At 38.7% G+C, this 12068-nt stretch overlaps 1 protein-coding gene across 4 annotated transcripts in view; it reads left to right on the top strand.

The window, feature by feature from the left end:
* Window positions 1–12068, top strand: part of LOC136864010 (uro-adherence factor A) — a 639417-nt gene that overhangs the window by 329699 nt on the left and 297650 nt on the right. For all 4 annotated transcript variants that reach the window (XM_067140507.2, XM_067140506.2, XM_067140509.2 and 1 more), the window contains 2 exons: window positions 6982–7130; window positions 7415–9510. In XM_067140507.2, the coding sequence (XP_066996608.2) occupies window positions 6982–7130; window positions 7415–9510 (2245 nt within the window). The remainder of the gene's footprint in view (window positions 1–6981; window positions 7131–7414; window positions 9511–12068) is intronic.

Below are 12068 nucleotides of genomic sequence, written 5' to 3'. Positions count from 1 at the left end.
CACAAGTGGAGATTTAGAACTGATTGTAGACTGGTCAAGATTGTTGTTGTGAATGAAACTACAAGCGTCTTGACTTCGGATCTTATGTAACAACAAGGAATTGTAAAGAGTGCAATCTTAAGCTGTTTCTTAGTTTTAGGCTGGGATTGATTTCCGGCTGGGTCGGGGATTTTAATCACGTTGGATTAATTCTTCTGGCTTGGGGACGGGGTGTTAGTGTTTGTCCCAATGCTTCCCGCTCATATTCAGACAACACACCACTCTACCAACCACCACAGCAACACGCAATATTGAGTACATCCGGCCGTATAACAGGTCCAAGTTCGCATGGGCGACCCCACACATGGGAAAAGTGGTGGTGGTGGTGGTGGTGGTGGTAGATGATTTTTAGGTATATCCATATTTCACTTGTGTTATGAGCTGTTACACTATTGATAATTTTGCAGAGTACAGTATTCAATTTTTTTTTCTTGTAATCTTTTTGACAAATAGCCCTCATCTGTTTATTATATGTCTGGTCCACAATAAAATAGTGATTAATTCCTGTTACCTTTGTTTTATAAAATTTCTCCAAACTTAATATTGCTTTGATGTGGGAGTTATCCCTCTTGACAAAAGAAACGGGTATGGAAAAAATGTTCTTCCGATATTTATTTATTCTTGTGTGAAGAGAACAGTAGTACTCAACATTGCAGTTGAGAACCCCAAACCACATGGTGCGAGAGTCCCGAAGGTCCTTAGCCTACCAAGCAACCGCTTCTCAGCCTGAAGGCCTGCAGATTATGAGGTGTCATGTGGCCAGCACAACGAAGCCTCACAGCCGTTATTCTTGGCTCTCTAGACCAGAGCCGCCATCTCACCGTCGAATAGCTCCTCAATTGTAATCATGTAGGCTGAGTTGACCTCGAACTAGTCCTCAGATCCAGGTAAAAATCCCTGACCTGGCTGGGAATCAAACCCTGAACCTCTGGGTAAGAGGCAGGCATGCTTCCCCTACACCACATTTCTTGCTATTACAATTGAGAGCCCAGCAAAATTTACTGATTGTATAGTTGTCATGTTCATGGACAACGAGATCTATGCTATTCTCTTTATACTGGCCTAGACAGTTGCTTTTGAAGCCTATTGTAAAGGCACTGGCTGCCAAAAATAAAGGAACCAGGTAAATGCTGACCTCTTAAGGGAAGTATGAATGCAACTTGAAGTTTCAGTGACAACAGTTGCTGATATATTAACAGTAACTGGTTGATGAATATCTTGGTATACATTACCAGATCTATATAATATTATTATAACATAACTTTTAATCATTTTCACTATTGCCACTGCCAATCTTTCAGACTGAAAGTCTGGTAGTGTGAACAGTAGTAGATAGAGTTAATTGTATTAGGAGATAGTTAATTTTATGGAATGTTTGGCTTGAATTTCACAGAACTCCAGCAGTTCCTCTTTAATGAGCCTTATTTCAAAGAAAGACTTGAAGTCTGCATTATCACAAACGTACATTTTTAACAGTACTACCTGTTCTTAATTTTTTTGTGCATAAAAAGCAGTGCCATGTCAAATTGTGACAAATTCAGACAGGAGCAACTTGTCAGCATTATTGTTGAAAAAGATATCAGACTTATCAGACTACTTTTTAGCAATGTAACAGAAACTGTAAGTACAATTCTTTTAATTACAGTGATGTGTTAATAATAATAATAATAATAATAATAATAATAATAATAATAATAATAATAATAATAGACCGCCTGGTAGCCATGATAGTTAAGGTGTTCAAGTCTAAACGGTCTGACACTGAGGTTCGAGTCCCGCTGGTTGAAAAAATTTTCACCATCAGAATGTTGGCCGGTAGGGTAGGGTAGGGTAGGGTAGGGGAGATGGTGGTATTCAATTTCTAATCACTAGATTGCGTGCCAAAAGCCTGGATTGAATTCCAAATGTCCGCAGTGCTCGTACGGAGTGAGGGCATATGATGCTGTTGGTGTTTCATCCGTCGGATGGGGACGTTAAGCCTTGAACAGACCCCTTGGTGCTATTCGAAAGGAGTAGACTACGTGCTGGCACCGGGTTTCACACTCTCCCTTCCTAGTATCATATATCAGGTCATTCATTTTGTTTCATTAACTCCTCTGATGAGGTTGACGTCGGGAACGGCATCCGGTCATAAACACTTGCCACAACAGATTCATCTCACCTCACCTCATACTCGACCCTGTAGAGAAACGGGTCAAGGGTTGGACAAATAATAATAATAATAATAATAATAATAATAATAATAATAATAATAAAAAATAATAAAAATACATCTATAGCCTTGGTTACTGGTCGCAGGCATTTTTATTTGAAGCAATCTAGACTGCTGCATCTGAATTTCAATGTTCCATTTTACTCGACCAGATGGCATATTTCTGCAGGGCGACCATGCTAAAGTTTACAAATAGAGCAAAGAAATAGAGCAAAGAACATCACACGAAAAGGCAAACTTCTCAGATCATCTTTTCTTAATTTTATTCTGTGGGAAAGAATGAAGCAAACAGACTTTTAAAAAAGCAAGAGATTAGTACTCAGACTTATTTGACAAATAATTATCCTTGCAAAAACAACTACATTATAACGATTTTTCAATTCTTATTTACAACGCTGATAAACCCGAAACAAAACAAATTGCATATCAATAACTCCAAAACTCTTCGCGCTGTAGCCTTAAATGTGAAACCATGTATGGGTTTATACCACGTATAGAGGTCGGCGCTGAGGGGTTAAAGATCAGTGGCTCAATAGCAAATTTAAGGTATGAAGACACTGTTTTTATATCTAACAATCTTCAGAACCTGCAGTCTCTATTGAAGAGGGTTAACCCGGCTGAGTAGCTCAGATGGTAGAGCACAGGCCTTCTTGGCAGGCTCAGTCTGGTGGCATGTGAAGGTGCTGAAATACATCAGTCTCCTGTCAGTCGATTGATTGGCACATAAATGAACTATGAGACAAAATTCTCTCACCTTGGCATCTCCAAAAATAGTAAGAAAGTGGTTAGGGGGTTATGTAAAACCAGTAAAATTATAGAAGAGGGTTAACTTAGCTGAAATGAAATGTGTCTTCATCAATATTCCAAAGGCAAAATTCATGTTATTTAGTTGTCAATTGCACCAAGAGATTTTGTTGCAGTTAAAAACGGCTAGAATATTGACAGAAAGAGTTCTTCTAGATATTCAAGTTGCATGATCACAAAGACCCTGGACACTGAGAAGAAAATGATTCGTCAAATTGAAGCAGTGCTATCTTCTACAAGATGAAGAAGGCCTACTCTGTAATAACCTCAGTCTGGGAGTACGTCAACAAATAGTTTATAGCTACTGTCAGTCAGTTTTGCTGTATTGTACCGTATCCTGTCTTACATTTGGCCTAGCTCAGGGTAGAAGCGCGTGGTACATCTGGATGGGGGCAATAAAATCTCTACATACTAAAATATACTAAAGTATATGTACAGGAAATACGTACATATAAAACTACTGAAGGAGAATGCTGGTTATCGGATATAATAGATTTAAGTAAAAACATGAATTAAAATCATACTAATTAAATAACAATTTATCAAACAAAATGAACTGACCATTATGTTGGTCAAAGAAAGTGATACACACTTTTACATGAATTGACATTCTTAACAAACATTTACAAATTAGAAATGGGTAATGAACCTGAGAAAGTAGGATATCATGTTACATGGAATATATATGGGTTAAGTTATTTCATTATGTTCACTGCCTCGTTAAGTCCTTCATTCTTTGCCTGAAGGCTTGATCTAAAACTGTTCACGAGATGCGATAGTAATATCCGATACACTAGTAATTGGCCTAATTTACATACGTACATTCCGATCACTCGGACACAAATATATATAAAACACTTATTCAGGACTGCGTCTAAATTACCCATCAAGACTTACATGCCTTCTCCTTTACATCCTTACTGCAACCCCTAAATACCCTCTTAACCATATGCAGAGATCTGTACCCTTTATTTACAGTCATATTTATGCGATCACCCCAACGAAGATCTTTCCTTATATTAAGACCTAGGTATTTATAATTATCCCCAAAAGGAACTTTAACCTCATTCAAGGCAGTAATTGAAACTGAGAGGAGTTTTCCTTTTCTGAAACTCAACCTGACTTTTAAACCCGATTATCATCATACCACTTCCTACTATCCATCTCGCAACATTATCGAGGTCATTTTGCAGTTGCTCACAATCTTGTAACTTATTTATTACTCTGTAGAGAATAACACATATATATATATATATATATATATATATGTATGTATGAAAACATAAAGGTCCAATAATACTGCCTTGGGGAATTCCCTTCTTAATTATTACAGGGACAGATAAAGCTTTGCCTACTCTAATTCTGAGTTCTGTTTTCTAGAAACATAGCCACCCATTCATTCTCTCTTTTGTCAAGTCCAATTGCACTCATTTTTGCCAGTAGTCTCCCATGATCTACCCTGTCAACTGCCTTAGATAGGTCAATTGCGATACAGTCCAATTGACCTCGCGAATCCAGGCCATCTGCTATATCTTGCTGGAATCCTACAAGTTGAGCTTCAGTGGAATAACCTTTCCTAAACCCAAACTGCCTTCTATCAAACCAGTTATTAATTTTGCAAACATGTCTTATATAATCAGAAAGAATGCTTTCCCAAAGCTTACATGCAAGGCATGTCAAACTGACTGCACTGTAATTTTCAACTTTATGTCTATCACCCTTTCTTTTATACACAGGGGCTACTATAGCAACTCTCCATTCATTTGGTATAGCTCCTTCATGCAAACAACAATGAAATAAGTACTTCAGATATGGTACTATATCCCAACCCATTGTCTTCAGTATATCCCCCGAAACCTTATCAATTCTAGCTGCTTTTCTAGTTTTCAGCTTTTGTATCTTACTGTAAATGTCATTGTTGTCGTAGGTAAATTTAAATGCTTCTCTTTTACCGAGCTCGATAGCTGCAGTCGCTTAAGTGCGGCCAGTATCCAGTAATCGGGAGATAGTGGGTTCGAGCCCCACTGTCGGCAGCCCTGAAGATGGTTTTCCGTGGTTTCCCATTTTCACACCAGGCAAATGCCGGGGCTGTACCTTAATTAAGGCCACGGTCGCTTCCTTCCACTTCCTAGGCCTCTCCTATTCCATCGTCGCCATAAGACCTATCTGTGTCGGTGCGACGTAAAGCAAATAGAAAAAAAAAAAAAAAAAAAAAAAAAAAAAAAAAAAATGCTTCTTTTAGTATTAGTCACCTCCTCTACCTGGACATTATCCTTGTAACCAACAGTCTCTACATACTGCTGACTGAATACTTCTGCCTTTTGAAGACCCTCGCATACACACTCCCCTTGTTCGTTGATTCCTGGAAAATCCTTCTTGGAACCTGTTTAAGAGACTGATGCAAGAACACAAAATTCACATTTAAAAAATTGAATCCAAGAGATTTATAGTTGGGGAAGAAACTGAAATTCTGTTTCATGGTTTACAACAGAGGTGCTCACACTGGGCATTCCGTCCCGCAGGCGCTCAGCGCTGTAAGTGGGCGGCTTGGCAGGCGATGAGGGTATGCTATTCAATTACAGTGACGTGGCTACGTCACAGGCCGTGAAGGTTGGGCAAAGTTCTCCCACTCACTCTTGATCACTGATGCGATGCCCGAATTTGAAATGAAGGCAGAAAATAATGAAAGAAAGAGAGCAGAAATCCATGTCATTTTCAATTTAAGTTGTAAGAAATAAGTTACTTATGTTCATTGTGGGTTATATATTTTCACTGGGTACAATAAAGAGTTGGCCTACAATCTCAAATATTTTTTTAATATACATAATGCATTACAATTTTCACTATTACATTTTAAGAAGTGCTTTAGAAACAGTTCTACTGTAATATAGTACGGAGTTACCATGGATAGCTGTGGCTTGTAGTTGTTTGGGTTTAAATTATCATATAAATTCAACAACAGTCCAATCATGCTTACTGGGAATAAGATCACTGAGGTTACTTATTTGAAGGCATAGTGTATATCTGGTAGATACATTGTTGTTGTTGTTGTTGTTGTTGTTGTACTTTAATCTTGGATAGTAAATATCTATGTCTCCACTCATAATGAAACTCCCTCTCGCCATTTAGAAGCTAGCTATTATGACCGGGCGTCTATTAAAAATTAAATGATTTCCAAAATTCAGTTAACAGGGAAAGACAGTCGACACTACAACTCTGTGCAAAATCGTTGTTGCATTTATATAATTATATTACTTTTTGCTTAATGAATAACAGGAATTTTACTTTATTTTAAATGGAAATACGGTCATTCCCATCCAGTACAAATGGTCTGTTATTGGACATGATACATTTTCCAGCTAACTCATTCCTGGTTGCCCCCCAGTTTGCTAAGTCGGCATCAGTTTTTGGTAATGAGACAGTCTCTCATTGTGCATTGGCACTGCCGGTGGCTCCACATAGCCTACGCGGTGGCCTCCACGTTATGCACTAGTCATGCGTCCCTGTGGGTGTGCTATTTACAAACTGATGAGCCCAAATTAGCACACTGAGACGAAACGCTGGCAATCAGGAATGAGTTAGCTGGAAAATTTATAATGTCCAATAACAGACCGTTTATACTGGTATTATAAATTTACTCATTCGGGATAAATATTTCAGGTTCCCTATGGGAATCAACATCTATATCATTCCCATCCAAGGAGTTGTAAATCGTGGCTTGTATGCTTTAACCCTTTACTTATGCAAGTTTGTTGAGGGCCTTGTAAGTTAATGTGAAGTTGGTGAAATGTGGTTTGAATTGTAAATACATCTGTATTTAAGGGTTTGATTTTTTATTTTTTTTATTTTTTTAAAGTTCAGTTGTAATGTACTAATGGATTTAGTGGCATGTATGTATCTATTTGTTATTTTTGAATCTGATGCAGTGAGAATGTCTCAGACACGGTGTCTTCAGAAGATTTGGAGACAGTCGCACAAGCCCAAGATTCTTCCAAATTCAAGAGTGTAGACTCAAACTTATCTCTACCAGATCTTTTACTGCCAGAAGCTGTATACAAAAAACAGTCCGATACAGGTTTGTTTCTATGAATTCTTTAAATTTCCAGACCACATTTTTTGTCTCTGATACAAACACTTAAATTATTGACATGATAAAATTGTCATCATTAGTTTGTGATTATCCTACCACTGTCATACTCAGTGAAGAACCTCAATTGCTGTTTTGATCATAAGTTACTTTTCTGCTTTTATTTATTCCTTGGAGACTTGTTGCTTACAAAAATTATCCTTTTCCCTCTTATTTTGATCGCAAGGCAATATTTTGTAAATTATTGTTTCATTGCAATTGATTTGTTTCAGATACTGACACAGCAGACTATGAAAGTGCTGCTGATACTTACGAAAGTGCCACTGAAACAGATATTTCAGAAGCCGTCACTCCAAGTGAGAAGTATGGTGGCAAAGTCTCTGATGAAGTTGCCATTGTGTATGAAAGACCAGGGTCAACTCTCATAGATGATTCAGAAGATGAGACCAGCGCAGGAAATGCAGCAAAGAATATCACTTGTGAAGGAGCCAATTGTACACACGAGCAATGTTCTTGTAATGCTGGCAGGAGTGATTTAACACATCCACAAGACTCTCCCATTGTAAGCGACGACAAGGAACTGGCTCAGCTGGTTGCTAAGACGCCTAAATCACAAGATCTGTCCCTTTGTGCGGCTTTCAGCCAGCTTTGTCTGTCATCACCTGCAAACAGAAGCTCTAGCAAAGGGGAGATTGATTATGATGGTAATTCATGGACTGAGAACAATGAGAACACAAACATTTTATTGGATATTGTTCGCCCAGCATCACCTTGTATCCTTGATGAGACATTCGATGTAATTCCATCTGTACAAATTGAAGACAGTACATTGTTAAAACACAAACTTGATAATAATCGTGATCTTTCCTTGTTGAATTTTGGGCAGGAAGAAGGAAGTATTAATACAACCGATATTGGTGATGTTGAGCATACATTAGCCCAGAAGTTCCTTCCTGGAGAGACAGATGTAAACAATCTTGCAGATGAAACTGATAATGTTTGCCTGTTGTACAAAAGAGATGAACTTGCTGAGCAAGTCTCTTCTCAGCCTTTTGACGTAGGGGATGTTTCTGAGCCATCTCTTCTGATTGATGAGAAAGTAGAGGTTCCTAAGGAGGAAAAGACTGAAGTAATAAACATTAATTTTCTTGATGAGAGGACATTATGTAAGTCAACGAGTGCTGAAGATAAGACTGAAGAATCAAACATTCCTTCCAAAGAGCTTCCCCCATCATATCTATCTTCACATGATGTGGAGCCTGTACTTTTAGGTAATTTAACTGATCCTCTTCCAACTCCAGCAGTTGAAAAGTGTTCTGGAATTCAGGAGGGAAATACGCTTGATCTAGGACATAAAGATAGCGATTTGGCAAGCTGTCCTAATATCACTGAACAAGCAACCGACTGTATTGTTGAGAACCCACATGACAAACATTTGTCAGAAAAGAACGAAGTATGTGACTTGGACGTTTCAGAAGGAACTCCTGCAACGAAGTCTGAAACTGTACAAGAGGTTTGCAAGTTCGTGAGAAATAGGAGTGAGTGTACAACTGAAGTTAGCACTTGCAGAAGTTTACCGCCCAATACACAATCCTTAGAAAGTGGGAATTTTGAAAAGGAGAGACTGCTTTCCCAAGATCGAGTTTTATTGGTTGAAACCTTGAAAAGTGATGGATTTCAAAGTAATGATGAACAATTATCTTCTGACACCTGCCAAACCCAAGATGATCTTCCAGGAGACAATTCATTTATTGAAAGTTCCGCTGTGGATGATGGACATCTAGAAATCCGTCCTAAGACGCTAGTATTGGATATTAAGGAAGAGGAATTTGGAGATGCCCGTAAATTAAATCAGTTAATTGAAATATGTAACAGACAACAGGAAGACTTAAACCAGACTATTGCTGAGTTTGTTCAAGATACTCCTACGAGTCAGTTATTTAGTATTGTTCCAAATTCTTGTGATACGTTAACAACTACTAGCACTGACCCAGCAGAATGTGCGACTGCTATTGTAAGTCATCCCTTGATACAAGAAGAAACAAGTTGCAATATTGCTCATAATGACAATCTGGAATTTGAGGATATTGCTTTGGAAGCAAGTAAAGTAGCAGAATCTATCCTCCATTCATCTGAAGACACAGATTTGGACTCAGAGAGTGATACCTTGTCATCCATACCTTTAAAAATGGCTGATTCTGAAGAATTCACAATTCCTTGTACTGGAAGTCCAATGCAGTCCAAGACTTCAGTTCAACATAACTCTTCATGTGATGTGCATTCCTGTTATGGTACTCCCAAAGGGAGCTCTACAGCTCTATCATCCAGCGACCTTGCAGCATATAAAGAAAAAGACATTAACCAGAAGGTATGTGCTGAATATGTCATTTCCTGTGATATCTTGAAAACTTTTCTAATGAAAATGACCCAAATTCCTCAGTCGTGAAGGGAAGTCTAATGCCAAACTAATATTTATTGATGGAGGTACACTACAGTTCAGTCAGTCATCAATGATCTGCATTAGGGCTGTTACCCATTTGGTAGATTTCCTTTCAGTTGTGTACCTAGCCTTTTCTTAAACGATTTCAAAGAACTTCGAAATTTATCAAACATTTCCCTGGATAAATTATTTCAATCCCTTACTCCTCATTCTGTAAATGAATTTTTGTCCCTATTTGTCCACTTTATTTCCAACTTTATCTTAATATTATGACCTTTCCTATGTTCAGAAGCTCCGGTCAGGCTTACTTGTCAGTCATTACATAACATCTGTACATGACAGCTTGGAACATTCCACTTAGTTGAGCATCTCATCACTTTTCTCTGTCCAGCTCCATGGCTAAATGGTTAGCGTGCTGGCCATTGGTCAGAGGGGTCCCTGGTTTGATTCCCGGCAGGGTTGGGAATTTGAACCATCATTGGTTAATTTCGCTGGCACAGGGGCTGGGTGTATGTGTCGTCTTCATAATTTCATCACAATGCCCAGGTCGCCTACGGGAATCAAATCAAACGACCTGCACCCGGCAAACCGATCATGTCCTCGGACACTCCCGGCACTAAAAGCCATGCGCCATTTCATTACCTTGCTCTCAAGTCTTCCCAGTCCAGAGTTTGCAACGTTTGTCAGAAATCACCCAGAACAAATCGCACTGCTTTCCTTTAGATTTTTCCAGTTCTCGCATCAGGCAGTCTCGGTGTGAGCCTCATACACTGGAACCATACTCTAATTGGATTCATGCCAGAAACTTAAAATTCCCTCATCTTTACATCCTTACTACAACCCTTAAATACCCCCATAACCACGTGAATAGATCTATAACCTTTCTTAACAACCTCGTTAATATGGTTATCCCAATGAAGATCATTCCTTATATTACCACCTGGGTACTTACAGTGCTCTCAATGAGGTATGATTACTCCATCAACACAGTAATTAATCTGAGAAGACTTTCCCTCTTGGTGAAACTTACAACCTTACTTTTCATCAAGTTTGCAATCATACCATTGTCCGCTTCCCATCTCACAACATTGGCTAGGTCCCCATACAGTCGCCTGTAATCCTGCAACTCATTTACTACAGTGGAACCTCGATTATCCGTTCCCGGAAAATACGTTTTCCCGGAATATGCGTTCAAATTACGTGGTCCCGCGAGCATCGGAATTAAATCACATTGTAAAAGTCCCGCATTATCCGTTCCTCGAAGAAACGATTTCCCGGATCAACCGTCCAGAAATTCCAGTCCCATCAACGCTAAATCCTCGATCAATCGTTCTTTAATAAACTGTATCTCACGAAAGGACGGCTGTGACATATTTATGGATCTTGGCGTTATTAAAGGAAGTACTGTACCGGTACTGGAAAAGCGATCGGCGGTGAACTTGCATAAGGGACGATCTTAGCGTCGCATTCGGGTGGTATTGTTCAGAGAATCTCGGAAAATCATAAAGCAGAGTGGTCACAACAATTGCAAGGAGACACGGCGGATTTCGACACCTCTGCTTGAAGACGGAACGAGTTTCGTCAAATGTTCGCACTTATAAAACGTCCATATTATGTCCATGGTTAGATGTTTATATTTTGATATTTTTTTCGATCGTACTGTCGAAGAGGTTTTCGGCACTTTGCTCAGGGCACTGCAGAGTAACTGGGCTTTCAGGCAGGAATCGGAACTGCTCCTTCTTAATACAAATTCAGTATTTTTGATATTATCGTACATGATTATGTTGGCGAGACCAAAATAGATGTTGCACCTTACATTTAAAAAAAAAGAAAGCTATGGGAGGTCTTGGGATTGCCTATTACTGTTTAGGTCCTAATGAAAGACTGGGAATTTTATGTTTTCGTGTTAAAATACCAAAAACCGCAGTCGTTTTATTTGTGCACGTTACGTTTTAAATGGTTGGTATCATTTCAAACTCGTACTGACGTGCAGCGAGCGCGCTTTCCAGATGACCTCAAGGTCACAAATAACCGTAATTTCTGAAGTTTTGATATTTCTTTTATCTTTCCAGTTTGATTGGATTTGTGACGCGCAGAATTGAATATAATGCATTCGAGAACTTTTAAGAATCAATACTTACATTCGATACCGTGTTTTCGAGTTCAACATAACCTTTAAAAGTCGATGTAGGCCTAATTTGCGCGGTACGAGATTTCCAGAAACTGACTACGAACAGTATACCGGAGACCAAATTACAATGAAAGATTAAGAAATGAAAGGATTTTGCCATCATTTTGGGTGCTTTTGTATCTAATGTGCTTTATTTTATTAGATGAGAGAATTAAGAACTACTTGTGGTCGTTTGGCTTGGCGTTATTAGATTTTTCGAAGAGTTTGGCTAGCCTAATCAAAGTTGCTGAACTGAAAGAAGTTTTCAAGGGAAACTGACGAAGATTCCCCTGTAAATTTGAATATAAAGTATCGA

Source organism: Anabrus simplex, chromosome 2 (genome assembly GCF_040414725.1).
Source record: "Anabrus simplex isolate iqAnaSimp1 chromosome 2, ASM4041472v1, whole genome shotgun sequence".
NCBI lineage: Eukaryota > Metazoa > Arthropoda > Insecta > Orthoptera > Tettigoniidae > Anabrus > Anabrus simplex.
Note: the sequence above shows the minus strand (reverse complement) of the source record. Positions and strands in the feature narration are given on the sequence as shown.